This window comes from Leptidea sinapis, chromosome 41, assembly GCF_905404315.1.
Source record: "Leptidea sinapis chromosome 41, ilLepSina1.1, whole genome shotgun sequence".
Classification (NCBI taxonomy): domain Eukaryota; kingdom Metazoa; phylum Arthropoda; class Insecta; order Lepidoptera; family Pieridae; genus Leptidea; species Leptidea sinapis.
Window position 1 is genome coordinate 791,594 of NC_066305.1, and position 26,160 is coordinate 817,753.

General features: G+C 34.6%; 1 protein-coding gene across 1 annotated transcript in view; it reads left to right on the forward strand.

Moving 5' to 3' along the window:
* The window catches only part of LOC126976493 (dorsal-ventral patterning protein Sog), a 177,186-nt gene that overhangs the window by 88,987 nt on the left and 62,039 nt on the right, over positions 1-26,160 (forward strand). The window contains exons 2-3 of the mRNA XM_050824850.1: positions 5,185-5,288; positions 8,728-8,860. Of these exons, the coding sequence (XP_050680807.1) occupies positions 5,185-5,288; positions 8,728-8,860 (237 nt within the window). The remainder of the gene's footprint in view (positions 1-5,184; positions 5,289-8,727; positions 8,861-26,160) is intronic.

Here is a 26,160-nt window from a genome sequence, read left to right on the forward strand (position 1 = left end):
TATCCATCAGCTGAACGTCCTGCTCGTCTCCTTACTGTCATAAAAAACACATGTTTATCTTTTTTGTAATAACACAGTAGATGTCATAATGTAGGCTAAGCCTACAGTTATCTGAAATGGTGTATTTACATTATTCTAGTGTTGTTTTATTTAACGACTTTTACATGCTTCTTTCCATTCACGCTGTTCTAAAAGGCCATGATAAGCGATAGAATACTTTGTGTTACGAGCAGGACGCTCGTCTTGTCCCTTATTTTCATAAAAAAAAAACAACCCCTTGGCAACAAGTTTTTCTTCTGATTATTTTTGCTGAAAATAAATATATACTGGTTAGTTACAAAGTTACTAGTTACGTGACGTCCTAAAAATAAATAAACTTATATTAGCACTTTGATCAATTTATATTAAGATTACACGAACACGAGGCAAGAAAATTTTCACTCACAAATATTCACCTTGCCATGCCTACAAACTGCAATCACGTAGTTGTAGAAAAAAATATGGGTTGCACTCCGGTAGTGCCAGCAGAAGTGCAATTTTGAACATAAACGTTGTGCATTTTTGAATATTTTGGCATTCCAAAATAACTAACCATTGTTAGGGAATAATATCGCACGAATTTTTTTTTACATTTTATTTATTTATCATTCATTTATTGCGCTATCGTACACAAAAATGACAATTAATAGTACAAAAAAAATTTAATACTTATTTTGGATTATGCCAATTCAATACAGTAAGAGATTTTTAACTAATTGTTTAATCGTAAATTGAGAAAAATAATGCGGTGCTTATATAAATAACTGTTTGAAGATTTTGCGTATTTGTTAGCTATTTTGCCATTTTATTTTGAGTGTATTTAAACTATTCCATTCTATTTACTCAATCCTAACATAGGAGGCCATCTAGAATGATTGTCAAACTTGATCATTTGTCCTCATCAAATACTTGCAAAATGTTATATAAAAGTAAGTTAGCACTATAGTGCTAACGTCAGGTTGCGGCTTTCGTGTGTTTAAAAAAAACACAAGTTTTTGTTCTTTTAGCGTTATATTTCTAAAATAGCTTCAAATTGCAAGAAATTCTTCATTTCGACCTTTCTTTAAATTCTACCATTTGAAACAAAAATAATCTGCTCCATTATTGTCCAAAATGATTTTCCATCGAAGCTTACAATTCATTTGACAGCCCTGGCTTTATTTAAATTACATAAATAAGATATTATCTGTTCGCCATGAAAATATTAAAATATATTCAATACTTACACTCCCGTGTACTTTGAATATCGCACAATTTATGTTGTTTACTTTGCGTTAATCAAATTTAATCTTAATTCGTTTAAAATCGTGACGCCGGTTAATTTTAATTAATAATAAAATCCAGGCTGTTAAAACACCTGTCAGCATCGTGATATATTTATCATTGTAGTGGTCTAAAAGGTTGTTGTGTAGCCGGGTTCGTTATAAACATATCGAATGCTGTTTATAAATCTTTGCCGTGATTTGCAATGGAAATATGTATAATTGGTTATTGCAGTTATATTATTTGTTTTTTTATCTATTCACCTTTTAGTTTCTTATTAAATATACCTGAAAGATTTGAATTTAATGTGGTTTGTAAAGAGAGAGCGGGAAGATAGAAGTAAATTAATACGAAAAAATTTTTAAAGATATTGACAGTTTTTTCATCAGCCGTAATAAATTTATTAACTCAGTGATCGAGCACGTGTCCCAAACTGAGAACGATGCCCATTAGACTGAACACTACACACTACTCACAACTCATAACACTCACATATTCATACACACTATACACATATCTATTTAATAATCATGTATCACAAGCACACATTATTCAGGACTTCTTCGTCTTCTTTATTTTATATAATTACTTACCATTTATTTGCCAGCGTTATTATTTCATAATAATTTAATCTGCCAAACTGCCAAACATGTATATAATATAGAATTAATCTGTAGGATAAAATGCTGTAAAGTTTGCTTAAAATAAATAAAAAAAAAACAAAAAAATAAAGATGATGCTTCAAAAAGTTAAGCAAGTTGATTTCAAAGTGATGGAATTTAAATTTTGTCACAACAAATATAATATTATATATGAGTTTTTTTCTACAGATCCAGAGCTTTTTAAGTAGTTTTTTATTTAGTTCAATATTAAGCTTACCGTAAATAAATGGATAAGTACTACAGATTATAACAACTTATTAATAACAAAAGTTATACAACAGTTATATAAAAGGCTACGTTTATTACAAGTGTGTATGACAGCTACGTCTTGTACTCTTGAGATAAGTCAAGTGTTGCTGAAAATAGAGGCTTGCACACAAATAAAATTTGTAAACAAAATTTTATGAACGAGGCGGGACTCGAACCTACGAGCTCTGGCGTTCCGTGCCAGTGCTCTGCCAACTGAGCTTACCGTTCGAGTGACATATCATCATAAAATCTTGTATGCTTTGTTCAACTCTCAGGATGTGGCTTCATCTACAGGATCTACTTTACAGTTGATAACCTGCTCAACCCCAAAAATTGACTTGAGATGTCGCTCTTTTAAATCTACACAATTTTATTTGTGTATTAATCCTAGAAGTGAGGCTTATCACTTTAAAAACGCAACAAATTGTACAGGTTAACAATCTGCAGATATTTTTTTCGACGGTCATAGCTGCAACAAACTATCTAGACGTATAAATTATCTAAGCTGATTATAATAAATTTTGAGAGTATTATTTAGAAATGGCAATGGACACATTTCCAGACTAACAGACGCTAGATGGACCATTCAGACCACAACATGGAAGGGACCTGCAGGAAAGAGAAATGTGGGCAGACCACATAAAAGGTGGACCGATGAGATCAGAGAGATTGGCAGAACTAACTGGCTCGAAAAAGGAAAAAATAGAAAGGAATGGAGGAGGCCTTTACCCAACTGGGATCCATTTGAAAATTCTGAAGAAAACTAACATAGTGCATGCATTTTAACTTAGTAACATAAAAGTTACTAAAAAAATAATCATGTTTGTCAACTAACCGTACTAACATACTAACACTAAAATGTAGAAAATAAAATGGAAAATCATTAAAAAAGACTTTATTATTATTATTTAGAAATTAGCCCTGCCATGAAATAGAAGCTAGTCATAGCACTTTTAATAGACATTAATTTTAATTAGACATTTATCAATATTATGTTATGTTACACAGTTGCTTATGTTAATAAGTTATGTTATCTGCAACAATGTCTCAGTAACTAATAGTATTAATAAGCATATGAATAATATGTTTACTTTATTATATCTGCCGATCTTTAGGCTTTTATTGAAGTGAAAACATTTTTGGCATTGTTGTGATTTGAAAGTTGATGAAACGAAAAAGACAGCTACAGTAATAAGAGACACACACGTAAATTAATAAAATTTAACGTGGGAAAAAGTGAGATAGGTAGCATTATATAGCGTTTTGGTACCAGGCGATCATAGTTGAAGAAGAGATTTTCAAATGCATGACGTGAGTATACCTTGATATACTTATTCTGCCGTCATGCGCACCAGAAGAACATAAATATGATAGTGGTAATTGTAATGTCATTCAAAGAGGTTGAAATAATGTCTCATCCTAGCAACATGTACCAAGACTTCATATGCAGTTTAGAGATTAAGAGTGCTGTATCTGCCAACGGCCTTGAGTATCTGGGCGGAGCGAGATGTTTTCCCCGATTTTGCTCTTGTAAATCTACTGTTGTATACTACTACTACTCTACTATTGTAGAAAATTTACTTGATTGAGGTTATCAACTGTAAAGTAGATCCTGTAGATGAAGCCACAACCTGAGAGTTGAACAAAGCATACAAGATTTTATGACGATACGTCACTCGAACGGTTAGCTCAGTTGGGAGAGCACTGGCACGGAACGCCGGTCGTAGGTTCGAGTCCCGCTGTACATTGCCTAAACGACATTTGAGCCAGGTGTCATGTTGATTCGCCCGAGTTGTACCATAGAAATAAAATGTACCTACCTAATAAAAATGACAGTCATGACACGCAAAAGTGTTTCAGTCCTTTATCAATAGGATATTATAATTGATAAACTCGATAAACTATCGATATTTTCGATACACAGTAATACTATAGTATATTTGAGCCTAAATATTAAATTTTGTATCGATAGCCCTATAGGTATTATAGATGATTTCCGGCTTATACGAGTAATAAATCATATATCGATAACCAAAGTATCGATAGTTCGACAACAGCAGCCCGCACGCACGACGCAAAATGAGATTTTATTATTTACACAATAAGTACCTCATACTGAAATAAAACAAGTGTCACTAGAGCGGGATGCGCGAATTAGTGCACCATAAAATTACAACAAGTAGCGTGACCTCTCCGTCCGACAGTCCGACTTACACTGCCGCCCGTCGCCCGCGCACGGATCTGCCCATGCGAATTTATATAGAAAACAAGGAATAGTTATTTTTAACCTAATAAGTCATTATATTGAGTCGCCAATCGTCCACTTTGTGAAAAATATCTAGCCAAAAATTTATGCGTAAGAAAAATACTGAAATTCAATGCCGTTTAGAAGTAGTTACAAAAATTCAAACAAGAAAGGCTTCACTTGGAGATTTTTTTTCATCTATTTATAATATTATAAGAATGATTTCAAACGTTCAAACTAAAATATAAAGTTCAATAAATAACATATATTTTTTTTGTTCATTTATATTCATTCAATAAAGAACAGTTACACGGAGAAAACCACTAATTGACATATACACAAGCCTTAATGCACAATGCAGTTTTCACTTTTGACGGATGTACTTTGTATACACGCATAATATTATATATATATTAGAGAAATTCGCAGTAAACTATTATTTAATTTGTTCTGTTACTTAGTTCATTTGTAAGTGTTAAGATATTCATTAAAAATCTGTATTTCTCCGGTAACTTTTATTAAATCTTATTTTATTTGTCGATATACACACATAAGGTTAATACATACGTGCATACGATACGCACCGCTTTTATCATAAAAATAATTATTTGTGACATGAGTGTTTCTACAATAAATTGATTCAATTTAAATAGTCTACAAATCTATCCCCATTCATGATATCTCCAAACACTGACATTAGTTGTAACAGTACCGTTTTTGTTTCAGAATGTCAATTTGGCAAGCAAGCTAAAGAATTAGGATCGACTTGGTTCGCTGATCTTGGCCCACCTTTTGGCGTAATGTACTGCATCAAATGTGAGTGTATACCGGTACGTATAATATAAAGTATAATACTTTATAATCGTAAGTTAGAACAGTTTGACGACCTGTATAGCCGAGTGGTTAGCGATCCTACCTACTAAGCTAGAGGTCCCGTCGAATCCCATTAGGTGCTAGGAATTATATGATGAATATGGATGTTTGTTTCCGAATCATGGATGTTTAAATGTATTTATGTATTTTTGTATGTTTAAGTAAGTATATTGTATTAAATATATCGTTGTCTTGCAACCCATGACACAGGCTATATAATATGCTTAATTTGGGGCAAGATAATTTGTGTAAAAATATAGTTTGAGAGCCAGTGTAACAAAATAGAAACGGGTTGTTAACAACGATGCACAGAGCTATTGACTGTTTACCAGTACGTATATAAATGAAAATACTTTATTGCACTAAAAATATATAAAGTTACAATATTTATATAACAGCGATCTCTTCCAGGTAACCTAAACTTGTAGGATGGAGATTTTATTTACATATAATTTGACATAAGGTAAAATGTTAATATAATATAGAATATACACATATGTATACATACATACATACATAAACAGAGCACGGCAATACTTCAAGCCGGCCTACATTCTAGCGCAGGTCCGGCCAAATATGATGGAGTATTATCGTCATCTCTGGTCTGGCACACCCCAGTATCAGCTCGATTCATTTGACCGCGTGCAACGCAGAGCAGCTCGAATTGTCGGGGCTCCAGTGCTCTGTGAACGTCTGGATCAATTGGCTCTGCGTACAGAGTTAGACAAGTCGCGTCGCATTATTGTGTGTCTTCTACCGCACTGTTCCGAAGATCTGTTTCACCTGATTCCTGCCGCCGAATTCCACCTTCACACGACACGCCACAAATTATCATCCCCACCATCTGGATGTGTGGCGATCCTCCACAGTGCGGTTTTCAATAAACTTTCTTCCACGTACTAACAAAACTGTGGAATGAGCTTCCTTGTGGGATGTTTCCGTAACGATACGACATGGGTACTTTCAAAAAGCGCGTACACCTTCCTTAAAGGCTAGCAATGCTCCTGTGATTCCGCTGGTGTTGCAAGAGAGTGTGAGCGGCGGTGATCACTTAACAACAGGTGACCCGTACGCTCGTTTGTCCTCGTATTCCATAAAAAAAAAGCGACCGAATCTTTTACCTATGGGGATAAAAAAGGAGATTATTATTACTATTAAAGAGACTGTCCACAGTGACATAGAAGAGCGCCGCTAGCAGCGAGAACAGTTTATATATGTATTATTTGAAAAGTTTTCTAAAAAAATACAAAAAATGCTGCCCAAATTAAGTATTCCACGCGGACGAAGTCGAGGGAAAAAGCAAGTTTATTAAAATATTTTTAATAAAAAAACCATTCCTAATTTTGCTATTACTGATAAAACCGTAAAAGTAAAATCAAAACATTGTACACCAAATAACATATTGACAAGCTGAGTAAGGAGAGGTTCATCAAAGTGTCCTTTAATAGCTCGCTTTTAATAAAGATTCACAAAAAACATTAACTACATTTCTTAAATAAAATAATCCTGTTTATGAAGCGAGGTACGCAGGATAATGAAGAGTTCCTCTCAAGGGCAACATATTTCTATGAATGTGCAGGTTTTATGGAAAGTTTTGCGGCGTGTATTAAGTAAATAGGTTTTTAGAGTTAAGTTTATTCAACCCCGTTTATCCAGTTACTTTGTGAATTTAAATGCCTATATTATTTACAAGTCTCAACTTATTTTTAGAGGGAAAGCGTTTGATTGTAATTTTATTGTAGCAGTACTATTATCGTCCTATATTATTTATTACTCGTAGTCTTTTTTTTTTTAATATTGACACACTTTCACAAATTATCTTGCCCCATATTAGGCAAAGCCAGTGCTATGAGTTGCAAGACAACGATATATTTACTTATTATATCATTATTTATTTGTTAGATAAACATACATGACTCATAAGTAAACATCCATATTCTACTGGGATTCGAACCCGGGATCTTGAGTTCAGTAGGGAAGGTCACTAAACACTGGGCAATATGGGTCGTCAATTGAATCAAATGAAAGCACAATAAAATACGGAAAAACTATTGACGGAGTTTTTATTTTAAATATTTGGCAACTCTTAAGTCAAAAGTATTTTTTTAATATTTCCGTTCAGTACCACAAAACTCTTGTTTCATTTTAAGAAATATAATAGGCACAAATGACGATAAGTCATAGTAAAAATTAATAGTGTAGTTTATGTATAATTAATTATTATTAAATATTCTATTATAAATGTTATAACATTATTATTATAGAACAATTAAAATGGTTGTATTTTGCATTATCAATCGATATTAATGCGCCACGGATTGGAATATCATCCCCACCATTACCTCCATCAAGTGGGAGGCTCCTTTGCACAGGATGTATAGATTATAGGCACCACAACGGCGCCTTGTCCTGCCGTGAAGCAGTAATGTGAGAGCATTATTGTGTTTCAGTCTGAAGGGCGCTGGAGCTGGTGAAATTACTGGCCTTAACATCTTATGTCTCATGGTGACAAGCGCAATTGCGGTGCGGCTCAGAATTTATGGGGTTTTCAAGAATCCTGAACGGCACTGCATTGTAATGGGCAGTGCATATCAAATACCATCAGCTGATTATAATATTTTCATTAAAAAAACATCCGGATGTCTCCCATTCCTGAACAGAGAGAGCTTTAAAGAACTTTCTTCCACGTAAACTGTGGACAGATTTTTTTTATGGAATAGGAGGACAAACGAGCGTACGGGTCACCTGTTGTTAAGTGATTACCGCCGCCCACAATCTCCCGCAACACCAGAGGAATCACAAGAGCGTTGCCGGCCTTTAAGGAAGGTGAACGCGCTTTTTTTGAAGGTACCCGTATCGTATCGTCCCGGAAACACCGCACAAGGAAGCTCATTCCACAGCTTTGTAGCACGTGGAAGAAAGCTCCTTGAAAACCGCACTGTGGAGGACCGCCACACATCAAGATGGTGAGGATGATATCCTAACTTGTGGCGTGTCGTGCGAAGGTGGAGTGTTTCCAGGACAATACGACATTCAAAAAGGCGCGATCACATTTCTAAATAGTCGGCAACACTCCTGTGTTTCATCTGATGTAAATGGATTGCAAGAGATCAGTTTACTTCAGGATCACCTGAAGTAAACTGATCTCCGTACGCTCGTTTATCCTCCTTTTCCATAAAAAAAATATAAAAACTTCGCCTTGGTGAAATATTCAATTTTTCGAATGGCTGTAAGCGTTCTTTCTGTGTTTATTTTAATGAGTATACTTTAGAAGTTCGAAGTTTGGATGGCAGCGCAGTACCTATCATCATCGCGATCTTTGGGCAGGCCTTTGTCCAGCAGAAGACGTTTTACAACTGAAATGATGATGATGAATGATGAATTACTCTGTCACAGGTACAAAAGAAGAGGAGAGTTGTTGCAAAGGTGCACTGTCGGAATATCAAAAATGAGTGCCCAGAACCATCATGTGATTCACCTGTTTTGCTGCCAGGAAGGTGCTGCAAGACCTGTCCAGAAGACGTTAATTGTAAGTTTCATCTACTCACATTGATTTGATACGATTCCGTATTGTTCTTTTGTTGCAAACTCTTAGTCTATGACATAATTCGCATTATTTTATCTATCAACAAAATTACGAGACATATTTGTAACTTCATCGGTCGGAAAGTGCTTGCTTAAAATTGCAAAATGCACTGCAAATTTTTATAGTGTTAAGTTTTTTTTTTAATTTTATCTAATCTTTTTTGAAGAGACTTATATCAATTTTAGATCTATAATTTATACTCAATAAAAAAAAATCATTTGCAACCAACGAACTGTTTCTAATATATATACATCAGAAATATCTTGACTAAACTACTTAGAGTGTACAAATTTTGCAGACTCTTATGCATGTAATTGTCTTATTGTTTACTCCTTCTTTCATTTTGCTAAAGTATTTTTAACCCATAGATAATTTATAAGGCTAGATAGAGTCTCTTGCTGTTAGACAACCGATAAAAACAGGCCAGTAATATTAAGTTTTGTGTGCGTGACAAGCTATGTCTTACACTCACGATTTGCATGACACTATGTGTTTGTGTGCGTGCATTGCTCAACGTAGAGGTTACTTCTTAGCTTAATTTATTCGACGTTTTCACAGCTAGCATAGACTATGCTAGATGTATAAATGATCTAAGTTTTACGGCCGTTTTCAATAACGTATCTCTAGTTACGGATACATTGCTGTCACCGTTTATTGACAAGATCTATCAATATTTATGCTATGCTTTATGTCGATAGTTTATTAAATAGTAAGTGTAAAAGGATAAATTTGTCTACTTCTAGTAAGTTAAACTAAGGATAGATAGGTTATTGAAAACGGCCGAATCAACAAGGACATAATTGTGTCATTGTAAAGGTTTGGTAAAGACCGAATTCTAGTTTTAAGTAGTCAAACATGAATCTATGCATCGTACCTTGATTCTAGGTAAATTTAAGTAACGTAATTGATCAGCGGTTTTACTGAAATGATTTTCAAAGGTTAGCAAAACACAATAGTGTTGTGCATTTCATAGTTGCAAGAAACGATAAAATCTTAATAAATGCTGACGTCATATGAACAGACAATGACTCGGATAAAACTGAGCGTTATTAGAACGCGGTGGCTTTTGATTTGATTATGGAATATTACACGCATAAAAGTGTTATGAATTAATTAGCTGAATTGAAACGTACGTAAACAACTTTATTACTAGAAACTAGTTGATACCCGCAGCTTCGTTCGCGTACATACGAATGAGTGAATGCTTATAACAATCGTTGTTTCTTATAACTTTAATAATTTTATATATGCAATATGTTTTTTTTAGAGCAAAGTGTATAAGGAACAATACTTAGAAAACTGAATTAAAATGTATCTAGTAGTTTTTCCGTGATGTATTAAAAAGAAATGTAAGCCTTTATAATTTTATTTATATAGATATAGCCAAGAATCCTCAAGATAAATGATCTACAAATTGTTATTTTAACTCTTGATCATTGATAGCTACAAAAAGTATGTCTACAATAAAAATGTTCTTCACGCCCTCAAAAATAAAAAAGCATGGATATATTAAAGCCATCGAAAGCGGAGTTGAGTGTAGGGGTAGTCGGTCCCCAACCTTAAGGCGAAGGGTAAGCATAAACGCAAGCATGGTGTTTTTATACAAGTTTTGTGGTGAAAATATAGCATTTGGAGCTATGAACACTACTTTATCAAGTTACACATACCCTTAAGTCTTATTTGAAGGCTGCTAATGTTTGCTGTTGGTTATAGTTAATAATCAAGAGCTATTTTGAACTATCACTTTTCACTGGAGTTAAACAAGTTTTTTCTCGGCATGACGCATTTGTTTAGTACTACTCACACACATACGGTACATCTGTTCAGTTTAGTAATCAATAATGAGAGTTGTAAGCGTATAACTGCTTGCGCTTGTTAAAATTTTACGTTTTCCACGCAAGAATTTTGAAACTATAAGCTTGGCGTCAACTCATATCGCTTCAAGGTCGCTGGCATTTAGTGTCGCCTTAAGTAACTGACTGAGACCATTACGGAATCGATTGGTCTCCTGTCCGTCAGCTAAGGCCAGTCAGCTAATTTATTGAATTAGACAGAAATCCATAAGTATCCAAATTTCGTTAGAAGTAGTTAGTTTCGTTTAAAACTAACAAAACTTGGCCGGCCAGCTAACTATTATTTTCCAACGTGTGAGTTTGAATATGACTAATCAACAATAATTCAAGTTTTGATAGAACACTGTAACTTTTGTAAATTCTATGATCCTTGATCATGCCGATGATTATTGTAATGACTTACCTCATGATGTATTTAACTCTTGAACACCTGCGAAAACATATTTCAGATACAAACAGTCTGTTTTAACACGTTTTAGTGTGTTATACAATTATTATAATTATGATGATGACGTGACGGTTGTGCAATATGAATAGCCGTTTACTCTAACTACAAAACTCCCGGTTCGAAATTCGCCTGTCACTTTTTAAACTATTACTATTGCTACAACTACTGCTATTCTAGTAAATAAAACTTCACTCCCGATAGAAATATCAGTGAGTAGCTTTATTTAACTATAGTGACGTCGCTTTATTGTGTGTCTTCTACCGCATTTATCACGGGGAATATTCCGAAGAGCTGTTTCACCTGATTCCTGCCACCAAATTCCACCTTCGACACGCCACAAGTTAGGATATCATTCCCACCATCTGGATCTGTGGCGGACCTCCACAGTGTTTTCAAGTGGCTTTCTTTCACGTACTACAAAGCTGTGGAATGAGCTATCTTGTGCGGTGTTTCCGGGACGATACGACATGGATACCTTGAAAAAAAACGCGTACACTTAAAGACCGGCAACGCTCCCGTGATTCCTCTGGTGTTGCAAGAGAATGTGGGCAGCGGTGATCACTTAACACCAGGTGACCCGTACGCTCGTTTGTCCTCATTTACCGTAAAAAAAAATTTGCCAGATGAGTTATAAGCATAAACTTACAATATACTAGCTAAAGAGAAAAACACCTCTAACAGTGGTACAGCAAGATAGAAATGATACGCGAATCTATAGTTACTGTAACTGATTTTGATTGAGAAGACATAAACAATCAGGAACAGTTGATTAGCTTCTTACTATTTTGAATATTAAACGGTACATATCGCACGCATTGACAAATATATATAATATCCCTACTAATATTATAAATGTTTATATAAGGTTTATTGTTACGCTTTCACGCCTAAACCACTGAACCGATTTTCATGAATTTAGTGCAGAGATAGGATTTGAAATAGGGGGTGGATATTTATATGAAAGTTCGTCATTATCGAAGAAACACCAGGAAAATTTTGTATTTAGGCATTTGATAAGAAAAAATAAACATTTGTTCTAGCGTTATTAAAATTTTGACCCGTGTGGGGAGGAAAAAGGGGGATGAAAGTTCTATAGTTGGTAGCTACAAAAATGTATTATCCACAGAAGTTTGTTGTGTATTATTTACAAAGTGCACATTTTGCTATTGCACGCGCACGAAGTCACGGGTAAATGCTAGTATTAAATATAATTGGTCACGCATTCGTCTAAGATTTCTATTCTCTATCTATTATATTGTAAGTCTATAGTAATAAATATTTCAACTATATTTTAGTATCATTATTACATACTCCTCTCATCGTGGATTGTACTATTAACTTAATTATTAATAAATAATTTTGCAAAACCCATGATAAAAGTTCGCATTTAAAAATCTATCTTATTATAATACTGATATTGAAGTAGAGCAAGCATTCAAATTCAAATATTTTTATTCAAAATTGGATATGACATCACTTCTAAATTTAAATAAATTCTAAATTCTTCTTCTAAATTCATTTCTAAATGGAAACCAATGGCGCTTTGAGAGAGAAACAGAAGAGCAAGTTCTTAGATGGTGCGGTCATCCAGTTGGATAGCAGCGGAGACAAATCCTTAATCTAAGGTAAAACCGTTATTGAAATCAGAGGACAAATTAAAGCTCTGTTCAAACTGAGGCTACTATCGCGCGGGACGCGAGACGGACGTCACTCGCGCCGATTGTGTCAGCTAACTTGGATGGACGTGTTCAAATTGACGCGAGTAGTCGCTCAAGTTGAAGCAAAACAAGAGCGGGATGCTCCCTGCGGGATTGTGTGATCTCACAATGCATGATGTTTCTCCAATGAAGAACCAAAAATGTGACGTGGGAAGTCGCGTCAGTTTGAGAGACTAAGCGAGCGAGCGAATTCCTCTAAAACGCTTCCCGTGTCGCGCGCGTTATTCGCCTCAGTTTGAACAGAGCTTAAGTGATCCATCTTATTACCAATAATTATACTCCCAGCCCAAATTTTCTTTTAATATTAGGTACATTTCAAAATTTACAACTTGTTGCATAGCAACCAAATGGTTCTACGCCTCCACCAACTACACCATCATTAACTCCAGTCCTCTATATCTAATACTCCGTCTCAATCGATATATTATTAAACTTACTTCACACATTTGGTAGGTATATTGGATATCTTCAATGTATCGTTCCGAATATTAATATCACACCGTCGCAGCACCAATCCCATTTCATTTTTTAAATTGATGATGTCATTCATACATCGAGCCTTTTTAAATATACCGACTGATGTCATGCTTTTACCAGCTTGATGGCTGTGTTGCTAATTCGCTGTGTCCTTTGACCCTTAAAGATATATTTTATCGGCGCTTACATATTTTATTTTCTCCGTTATTTTTATTAAATATGTTCCGTTATTTAATCTAATTTTCACTGTCGTATTTGAATTTGTTTATCGTATGTTTGGCGCCTGTGTTTTACTTTTAATTTGTACAAGCTTGTGTCCATATTGCACTAATTTTGAACAAGTCCCAAAATCACCAATTTACTACAGTAAATTTATGTTTGAATCTCTTAGCTTTTCAAGGCCTACAATTTTGTATTTTTGTTACAAATCCATACTGAAATAATTGAATGTCTTAACTAATTTTAAGTTTTTTTTTTCATAATTCCACTGAGGAGATATGATAAAATAATTATAACTATTGGTCGCCCAGAGATCATAATTCGATAATTCATTTAATTTTTAAATTTGATCATAATTAGGGTTTATTTGTCAAAAACACCTCTGAAGTGAATAAATGTTTTACATTGCTGCAATGTATAGATATAGCAGTGGCTATTCTTTGATATTGGTCCATCAAAAGTCATGGTAAGTATTGTCCATCGACTATTAGTATAAGTGGATACTTGAGCTCTTGAAATAATACAGAGGTATTAATAATATAGAGTTATAATATTACAAAGGTACCAATCTCGACCTAATGCCGTACACATTAAGGTCGTGTGTGATATAGCTTGTTGTTGGATAAACAACGTCTTTACTAGTTTATTTTTGTGTATTATTTTGTATTTATTGTTTTGCATCTTTCGAGAAATTAATAATTGATATATTGGATTCACTCAGTAACGGAGCGATAAAGTTTTCAGTGTGATATAACTAGCATTGTATCATTGGCATTGACGTACTATAAACAATTAGGCTCGCAATCGCCTATTAAAAGGTCACCAAAAATGTCCAGGCGGCGTTTTATACATTAACTTATACAGGTAACATTAAAGCATTCATTAAAATTAACACCTTATTTCGTGGCAGTAATGTTCAAAGTCTATTGTATACGCTTATAAGAAGCTCATTGACTATGGTGCAAAATGTGCGAAAGAGACAGACGTCTCTCGTACATTTCGTCGTAGATGTATTTTATTGTAGCAATTGAAATGTAATTATGTAGCAAAAAGATTAAAATATCAAGTTACTTACATAATTTTGTTAATTTAAAGGGGCAGTTACTTGAAATACGACACTGCATCCTTTTTAGGCTTGGTTATACTGTTATTTGGACAGATTTCACCTGAACACTTGTCATTGCGTGGCGTTGCATTCAAAGCGCGGTCAACACAACTGAACGCAAACTCTGCCTAATACATTGTGAGTCTAGTATACATATTAGTGATCACTATTAGTGTGTAAAAAGTATATTATCGGTGCTACGTGTAATAAATTACTTACGGAACTATATTGCCAGTTTCCCAACCCCGTAGCCATGACAATATGTAACAATATCATTATGGAAATATTTTGATTTTAATGTCCATGTAAGTATTTATAGTAAGTTCTTTTATCATGTGTACATATACACTTAGTTCCAATAAAAATTTAGTTATTTTAAGGTCAATTAATTCATTCAACACGCAATTCAACTCGAGGTAGTGCTCTACTCTCGACATGTCAAAAAGCATTTTTCTCTATAGGTCCATAATATATATTTTAATAACAATAGTTATTCTCCTTAACATAACAGTGAATAATAACATAAAAAAATCTCTTCTAGACATCCGTGGGTCTGTGTTTATGGATCGGTGTATGTGGCAGGGACAGAATTCGTTCGAAGGCGTTCAATTCGCAGTCGTTTAATGATTTTTTTTTATAAAAAACTAAGACACTATATATATATATATTATTCGCGATGCAAAAGTAACTGATGATCGCAGATGGGTGAAAATTTGAAGTTGTATGTATTTTTTAATGCTGACTCATAATCATACAAATTTATAAAGAAATGTAAAAAAATTAAATAAAAATTTGGCGTGGACCACCCTTAACATTTAGGGGGATGAAAAATAGATGTTGTCCGATTCTCAGACCTACCCAATATGTACTCAAAATTTCATGAGACTCGGTCAAGCCGTTTCGAAGGAGTTTAACTACAAACACCGCGACATGAGAATTTTATATATTAGATAATATTTTTTCCACACCATAGAATATTGAGGAAAATGAGATGATGAGGTGTGCACTTTTGCGTTTTACAAACTTTTTCTTAAATGATTTGAATATTTTCTTGTTTTTTTCAAGTCAACATTTAAACTCACCGTTCTGTGTAGGTATGTAGAAAACTTATACTTCCCAAAAATAATTTAATATCATCTTGTCTATTCATAAAAACGTGTATTCGATGTTAATAATAATATTTCCTTTAGACCACAACCGTTTTATGAATAGAAGCTTAGTTATGAGTTTATCGTTGGTTAATTATTGTAAGTATTACATGCGTAATACGATACGGGGGGGAAATAAATGTCTCTAACAGGTTAGTGACTCATTGGCCATCTGTCGCGAAAATTAGCGACACATGTGAAAATCAATTCAATATTTATACTTATACAGTATGATATTATTAAAATCGTTGATAAACAAAACTTTAAGACATCAAAAAAGTTGTGCACATCAAATTTATAATGAGTGGGTGTTATGTCTGATGAAGTGGTAAATCGTGGAGCTAGTGATTATAATACCTATTTAGTTTAAAACAATGATCTAAAACGTACTTTGATGTTGTAATTTATTTGCAATATAATTCACCACTAGTTACAAAATACTTGCTAAAGATGCACCTTATTAGATTTCAAAATTTACAAATGATGAGATGAGTATTATGATTGCCCATATCCACATCCATAAACTATTATTTTGGCATTTCATTCAAAAAAGCAATTAATATTCAAAAATCTGGTTTAAAATGCCTCCTCATATTTTTATATAAAGCATATTTTAGAACTTGAATCAAACATTGAAATAATTCTAATTAAGATAAGTTAGATATAATAATAAAATATTATATCGAAGATATTATGCAGATAAATATGTTTTAGTAATCGAAAATCTATTAGTTACTAGCTGACCCAGCAAACGTTGTATTACCATATAAAGTAATTAAAAAGTTTTTGGGGTATAAAAGGAGATGCAACCGACTCTCAGACCTACCAAATTAAACGTACTACAATTATTGTATTTGCTTGCCATCTTGCAACCCTGTAGTGGATTTGCGGATGGAACAGAATAATATAAAAATCGCGATACAAAAATAGTTGTAGGTTGTTTCTTAACATTTAGGGGGATTAAAAATAGATGTTGTTCGATTCTCAGACCTACCCAATATGCACACAAAATTTCATGAGATTGATATTCACTTAAACACCGCGACACGAGATTTTTTTATAAATGACTAGCTGACCCGGCAAACGTTGTTTTGCCATATAAATTATTTGTAGAGATACACCGTTACGTTACTCCTTATTACATCAGCTATCTGCCAATAGAAGTCCCGTCAAAATCGGTCCAGCCATTTCAGAGGCTAGCCGGAACAAACAGACAGACAAAAATTGTAATGTGCCGTACATACATTCATATACATGTAGTAAACAACGGTTATTTCAATATTACAAACAGACACTCCAATTTTATTTAAATGTATAGATAAAATTGATGAACGGAAGCGGTTTGGTATTACTAGTGCCTTGTTCCTGAGGAACTAGTTGAAAGATGATCACCTTTTGCCTATCTAATTGTATATATGTCAAAATTGTATATAATAAACTATTATAAAGCCACTTTTTAAACGCCAATATGTATCACCCACATTCTTACAATATATATTTTGGACCTGAAAACAATTGGCATGACAAACGCAGTGGGTCTCTTTTTTACTAGTCTTAAGTCTAAAAAGCAAAGATTGCTTAACGTAGGTATTTCGTATTTAGCTTAAGGAAAAATTTTATGAGTGGGTGTTCAATATAAGTTTGGTAATAAAATAACGGTACCAAATTAAACTAGATTAACTTTAACATTAGTGCTATATTTATTTAGGTTAATAACGAGATAGACACTGCCTAATTGCCTATATCATATGCATGCCACTGTACTAGCCAAAATCCGACCGATTTTCTTTGGTGTCTAAAACGTGTACCTAATCTGCAGATACAACCTTAATACTTATTTAATATCTTTTATGAAAATGAGTACCTATCTTAGATGTAGGTATATTTAAATAAACACATTTAATTTTACTTCTAAAATATATCTTTGTCGGTGAAAGTACTTCATTGATTAGATACAAACTATTCTAACTTTTGAAAAAAAAACAGAAGTCATAATACCTCTGTCGTGCTTTTTTTATTAATTTATCTAAATTAATATCCATTTTAATTTATCTTAATTCTAAACATATGTAATTCCATAAGCTTATTTTCACAGTTAAGTAATCTTTAAATGAGACAAATTATTTGATTTCGCTTTGAATTTTGAGTTTCAATGTATGTGAAGTTGCTATCCAATTCTGAATCTTGAACTCCTGTAGCTTTAAAAACAATAATTATTATTCTCTTTGGTACTTATCCTGGATTTATATATATATATAATCCCTTATAAAATACTCACGGAATACCTTTGTTTATTTATTTACGGTATGTGTGGATGATTCAGCTACTGTTCTCAATAACTATTGTATTTATTTAGATTTACTTTTTTGGTTTACTCTTGTAAGGCATTGACTATTTGACGTTTGAGTAATACTCATAATAATTATATTGACACACTTTTTACACAAATTATCTTGCCCCAAATTAAGCATATATGTAGCCTGTGTTATGGGTTACAAGACAGCGATATATTTAATACTAGCTGACCCGGCAAACGTTGTTTTGCCATATAAAGTATAATTCACGCGATAGTTTTATAAGTAATAAAATATTGCCTATATTATAGCCTGTACATCATTTTGTTCTATTGTCAATAGTTTTTTCAGCGCACGCAAAAATAGGTTTCGATTTTACACCTTGTGTTACAAAATAGCAATTTTATTACGGATCCCTAATTTTGCAAAAAAGAAAACATAGCCTATAGCCTTCCTCGATAAATGGACTACCCAACACTGAAAGAATCATTCAAATCGGACCAGTAGTACCAGAGATTAGCGCGTTCAAACAAACAAACAAACACTGCAGCTTTATAATATTAGTATAGATAATAAACATACATAAATACATATAAACATACAGAAATACATATAAACAGACATAAATACATTTAAACATACATAAATACATTTAAACATCCATGACTCGGAAACAAACATCCATATTCATTGAGTATCACTTTACATATTATATTATATTGTAAATGAAATGATTTGTAAATCGAAGAAAATGTAGATTATAATATAAAAGAGTGGCAATGAGTTTCTTGCTACTTCTTCTCATTAGCTCAACCCTTTACGAAGTAGCGGTAGATTCAATAAGAAAAAATATTTTTTGACATTCATAAGTGTCATTTCCGTGATCTACATGAATTAAGTGATTTTGATTTGATTTGATTTTGATACTAAATATTTTGTTAGATAGTACATTGTTTTAACTTTTAATGAAAGACACCCTGTATAATATTCATATGTCGCTGTTCGACTTGATTCGCTTGTAACTCGACACTACAATTCATTGTTAATATTGTGACCAAACGCTTAATTAAAACAATAATTGATACGTTTACTAAAATATTATAATCAAGATGATCTCAACCAATATTTGATATTATATATTATATGATGTCCTAATTTTATCTGTTATTAGGTTAATTCAGACTGTGCCAAATTATAAGTTTGTGAACTCAAGATCAAACATATTGTGGTTCCTAGTATCTATTTCAGTAGTATTTTTTTGATTATGATTTTACATATATAGATGGAACCCTTTCTATAATAATAATTTGCCTTTTTTGATTCCAACAATCTTCGTATACGTAAATATTATCTTAATTAATACTTGGGATGGGTATAAAATGTTAAATTCGCGTCAGAACACGTGACCTGATAGAAAATTCGTAAGACAGTCGTTGAAATTAGAGATGAAATTTGTTTTTCTGAGAGATAAACATTTTATGTAATATAAATTGAATGTGTCTTCAAACCTGAGAGTTGAACAAGACATATACAAGACTTATCAACGATATGTCACTAGAACGGATGGCTCAGTGGAAGAGCACTCGCAGGGAACGCGAGTGGTCGCGGGTTCAAGTCCAGCATCGTTCATTAGTTTTGTTTATAATTTTATTCATGTAATTTTTGTGTAAGTTAGCGCAGTAAATGAATATTGAATTTAAACACATAAATGCTAGTACTTTTATGCGAGCAACCCGTTTTTTTGAAGATATACTTCTTTAGGCACGTTATGAAAAAATAGAGTGAAATATTAAAATGCGCGCGCATCACTTTAACACAAAAGTAAAAGGGTGAAGTTGGTTCCTAAAATTTTCTGACGTTTGCGTCATTCGTTATTTTTTTTTTGGTTTCTTCGTCCATTATTAGGACAGGCAAAGGGTTCAAGCCCATACAGCCGTATTTATTATTTTAATAATTAATTGTCAAAACCATCCTCGCAAGATTTTTACAAAATTGTTCTCTCTAAAAACGCAGAATAGCACGAGGAATAAATGATTTTTAAGATTTTTGCTTCGTTAGGCCAAAGAAGTATAACTTCTTGCGTGCACACACAAACACTTTTTTTTTCACATCTCCTACGAAGTTCGTGTAATATTATAATCTTCCGGCCATGGTAATAATCCGACATTTCTGTGCAGTACACATGAACACTGTCATTATCTAGATCGAATGTGAGTCTATACTCTATGGCCACATGTAGGTAATGACGAGATCATTGAGTCGTGGGAACGACCCAACTCATTTGTCATCACTAGTTCCTGTCACTGTCTGTACCAACGCTTTCCCATTGCAATTACCATTATAAAACCTATTGCCGATCTTTTTTTTTTTATTTCATATATCCAAACTCGTAGATAGAGTTATAGAAATAAGTTTTCTGATTTTTTTTGTGCAGGATTCTTGAAAATCCTAAAAATTCTGATCGGCATTATAATTGCGCTCGTCTCCTTGAGACATAAGTTAAGTCTCATTTCCCCAGTAATTTCACTAGCTACGGTGCCCTTCAAACCGAAACACATTACTGCTTCACGGCAGTAATAGGCGCAGTTTTGGTACCCATAATCTAGCCGGCATTCGGTGCAAAGGAGCCTCCCACTTGTATTGCTTATTTTTTACTGTGTCTACTTATTACGGTTAAGTGCGGGCGCTAGCGCTCCTATAAATACGGTTAAAATTACACTTCCATTTACAATATTTTTAATTAAATTTTAATAATTCTCTTGCCGTTTTACGTCCGTCACCTGTAATCTTGTGCATACATTTTTCTTCAGCAGTCTACTAAATACCTTACCTTCCTTCAGTCTCGTAGGATAAAAACGTTAAACAAGATCTACCCTACCATCAGTTGAGCCCCTTTCGTCGGCAAACTTTAAAGAGAGCAAAGAAAGACGTCGCCGCGTCATATCGTCTGCTTTCCACCGCTGTTATATCTAGAGAATTACAATGGTATTACTCAGATGCACCCGGCTGATGCAGAAATGGCACGCGCTGCTGTCGCCCCCCCCCCCCTCCCGCTGCCTCCCCCCTCCCCCGAGCCGTTGCTGCAAATATAGCCGATGGTAGTTATTCCGGGCCCGGCCGTCGACCCGACGCCGTCTACACGCTGTTTTAGCAACTCCAACACATATTTTTTTGCGTGCGAATATCGAAAATGTCAACGGACGAGACGCTTTTTTTGTGTAAAAAGGCCAAGTGCGAGTCGTATTCTCGAATCAATCGATCAGTATAAATTCTTTTCAGCAAATGCGCTGGTGTTATAACATTCTGAATAGCTTGCGTAATGGATTAGATAATGAAATGAAATGAAATATATCTTTATTGCACACAACAAAATAATTAAACATAGTAAAAATCGAGACTACAAAAAGCAATAGGCGGCCTTATCGGTTAAGAGCGATTTCTACCAGGCAACCTGTAATGAAGTAGTTTTAGTTGAAAAGATAACAGAAGGTGGTGTTATCGATATGCATATAATCGAAACATACACATACAGTAAATAATTCCAAGTCAAGAACTAGTAATGAATTTGTCACAGTAATAAATAATAAATATGGAGCATTGTTTTGAAAGATTTTGAAAGAGTTTGAGTCTTTCTGATTTCAGAGGGAAGAGAATTCCATAGGTTAACAGCTTGCACAGCAAATGAATTGTTGAAAAAGGAAGTATTTCTAAAAAATTAAAGATAATCATTTTATAGATATGCTTATTTGCGTTATTCTTTTTTCAAATAATTTAACGACATAAAGACAGAAGCGCCCCCATTTGAGCGCGACGCAAAATTACGTGCGCATTACAAAATTTTTAAACAGTACCAATTTAAATATTAACTAACTGTTACCCGTGACTTCATCCATATTTACAAGTGTAACCATATGAATTGGTTTTCCAATGCATATAAACAAAACAATCATATTATGATAAGGCAGATTTCGTTTGACTTTTTTTTTCTGACTTTACAAATCCGACTACCACGAAAAACTTTTTGAAAATTGATTCGAAACAGGGATCTCTAAGCTCAGTAGACAGGGTTGCTAACCACTGGGCTATATGGGTCGTCGTATCATAGATATAGGTATGTCAATCTTAATATATATAAATTACGTAACTCTTGTGCGTAAATTATACTATTTATTACAATTTCATCTTATTTTCTACATTTATATATATAACATATTTATAAAAAACAATATTACAAATATTAATATAAAAAAATAGAGTCCCGCCGGCGTTGGTTCACGACAATTCCGCCGGTCGCGGTGGTTAGGGCGACAGACTGAGGAACTTCCGCACGATGCGTGGCGTTCCCAAAACAGCTGCTTTCCGTAACTGACCCTTTATCCAGTTATTAAGTGAGAGCCTCTTGAGATGATGGTCGAGGCTCTTTGCTATAAGACCGTTAACGGAAACGACTATTGGGATATTATATAATAATAATATTATTATTATTATTATTATCATTTCATATTATAGTACAGATCCCTATAAATCACAAGTAAATGAATTTTTGAAACGGACACAGCAGCCGTGTTTACGTCCAATCTCTCCCATAATTTATAGTACGATCCTCGATTCTATCTTTGTCACACATTACTTGCGTCTTTAATTATAGCTGCAATTTGGATGTCTTATTAATTATTCGGTATTTACACATTGATAAATAGAATTAAGATTCTTTTCGAGCATAAGTCTGCAGTGTATTTTTAAAAACGTTAAATTTATGTTAAACTTACTTCATTGTGTGTCTTCTACCGCATTTATCACGGGGAGTGTTCCGAAGAGCTGTTCAACCTGATTCCAGCCGGCGAATTCCACCTTCGCACGACACGCCACAAGTTAGGATATCATCCCCACCATCTGGATGTGTGGCGGTCCTCCACAGTGCGGTTTTCAAGGAGCTTTCTTCCACGTACTACAAAGCTGTGGAATGAGCTTCCTTGTGCGGTGTTTCCGGGACGATACGACATGGGTACCTTCAAAAAAAGCGCGTACACCTTCCTTAAAGGCCGGCAACGCTCTTGTGCTTCTTCTGGTGTTGCATGAGAATGTGGGCGGCGGTGATCACTTAACACCAGGTGACCCGTACGCTCGTTTGTCCTCCTATTCCATAAAAAAAACTGATGTAGTTTTGAATGTAAAAAAGGCGTGTTATTATAATTATAATAACCTCAACACATGGTCAGATTTGGTACGGCCGGACCATCGGACTCCTCGCACTAATTAGAGCGCTTTTGCACTACGTCCGATCCGTACCCGTGAAAATACGGTCGGGTGTAGTCGTAGAATTATTTCTAACGGTTGACAGAAAGAATTTGGATAACGGAAGCCGGATCTTGTGCGTAAACTAGCATAGAAATAGTTCTACGACTACTTCGGACCGTATTTTCACGGGTACGGATCGGATTCAGATCGGACATAGTGCGAAAGCGCTCTTAGTCCGGCGTCGTACTGAGTACAGTCTGCAGGGTAATAATAATATTATTGTGCGATGGAGAACACGACATACCAACGAATATACCATATTGAAGCAGCTCACTGGTTTTGTTCAATAATAATTTGTTAATAACTACAGCTTAGCGATACTTACCTTTTAGCGTCGTTGTATGTCGAACCAACTTATAACCACGGTAAACATTTATGTTTATACATCAAAGAAAGCTCATCCTTCCTTGCAAGACTGAAAATGGTGTCATCTTCTGGTATTGCAAGAGTTTGTTCTATGACATTCCTCCTCCTCGCGTCGGTTTCCTCAGTGCTGAGGGTCGTGATCATCTCGACAGAGTACTTTGTTGTGTATTATTTGCTGCCATCTGCTCCTATCGGAAGCAGAGTGTAAAGCGTCGTGGACAGTGGTTTCAAGGGCAGTGCGAATCTGATCGGTCCATCGCGTGGGGCTCCTTCCTCTTGGTCTTCTGCCCTCCACCTTATCTGTTACCATCAGTCTCTTTAGGTTGTCTTCATCCCTTCTGGCAATGTGGCCGAATTATTCTAGGACCCTACGCAAGCAGATGGTAGAGAGCCTAGTCACAATGCCCAGCTATTTCAGGATCGACACATTAGTTCGGTGTGCTGTCCAAGGTATGCCCTTTATCCTTCTCCAGCACCACATTTCGAAGGCATCGATTCGTTTTCGGTTGGCTTTCTTTAAAGTCCATGTTTCAGCGCCATATGAAAATGGAAAACACCAGTGATCGCACAAGATTGGTCTTGGTTTTTATGCTGATGGTTCTACTCTTCCATATCTTCTCTAATTGTGACATGGCGCCTTTTGCCATGCCGATCCTACGACGAATCTCTCCCTCGCAAGAACCATCGTTGCAGATTTCAGAGCCCAGGTATTTGAATTGGTTGACCATTTCTAATTGTAGTGTTCCGGTAAACTCCAACCTGCCAGACCGATCCACAACCATAACCTTAGTTTTAGACCTGTTTATAGCGAGACTCAGCTCAGCGCTGACGCTCTCCATCCTGCTAAGAAGTTCATGAATTTCAGCCGTTGGCTGCCAACAGAGTTGTGTCGTCAGCATAGCGTAAGTTTGTGAGTTTATGCTCGCCAATGTTGATTCCACCGCTCCAGCCGCCGCAAGTCTTTCGTACGATGTATTCGCTGTATACGTTGAACAGGATCGGCGAAAGTAAAGCCTTGTCGAACTCCCTTTTCAAACACAAAAGGACCCGAAGTCACCTGGTCAACCCTAACAATTCCTTGGCTGTTGTAATATAATGCCTGGATCAGTGCTGTTAGGTGATTAGGTACATCAAGCTCACCAAGTACCCTCCACAAATAATCCCATTCCACGCAGTCGAAAGCCTTGCTGTAGTCCACAAAACACATTACCATTGGGGTGTCAAACTTGTAGCATTTCTCCACCAGTTGTTGCACGTTCAGTCTATGACATTAACATCCGACTAAAAAAGGTGTCTTAAGATCCGCCATTTATAAACGCCATATATATAATATGTTTATTGGCGAGAGATCGGGCCGTGTCTAAGATTCAATTAATAATTAATATTTTACAGTCCATTTCACGGCGGATTTACTGCAATTGTGATAAGCTATAATATAATATCAAAGAGGACCGACGCACGACCAACTAAAGATCTTGCAACCTACTTAGAGTTGATAAGATTTATGGATACAGTATTGAGGAGAGACTTTACGATTGGTGGGCATTTTAGATTTGCAGGAACTTTACTCGTTGTATTAATAAACTTTATTCGAAAATACACACATCAAAAAAGTCAAAGCAACATGCATGATATTACAAATTTACCATTTATATTAATTAATTTCTAAGTCTTAATTCACTCAAAGTGCATAAGTATGTAAAGTTTTTTGTTATTGATGACATACTGGCTGGTTGTAAAAAAAAATATCGATTATGTTTTGATTTTTTCATAAAATTAAATGAAAGGGATTTTTTTTTTAATTTAAGTGTGTTTTTATTGCTAAGTTTAGTCTTGATTTTCAAATTTTACCAACCATTTAAATAGAGTTAGCGACAAAATTGAATTGTTAGATATTCTTTACGTCATGGAGCGACGTCATTTGACGGCAAATGAAATGCAAAGAGCCGTATATAATCCGCCCCAATGTTTTTTCAAATATGTTACACCCCGTCTTATTGGACCAATGGACTCTGTTTCTGATAAGGATGTAATTTTTTTTAAAACACATTTGGGTTTATTTCTGTCAAAAGTTCAAGAATATTTAAAACACTAAATATGCAGTTATTGGATTCTTATAAATCGAGGGCATGACTCCTTTCACGACTTTTCTCTAAGTCTCGTAGTTTCCGACTTGGCCATCACCGCTCTTCTTAAAAAACCATCCTGTTTGATAGTACAAGTGAGAGCTAAAAATAAAGAGGAAGTAAGAAATATATTTTACAACTTAACAGTCCGCATATTTGCTGTAAATAAATGACACATTTTTGGCCAGCAT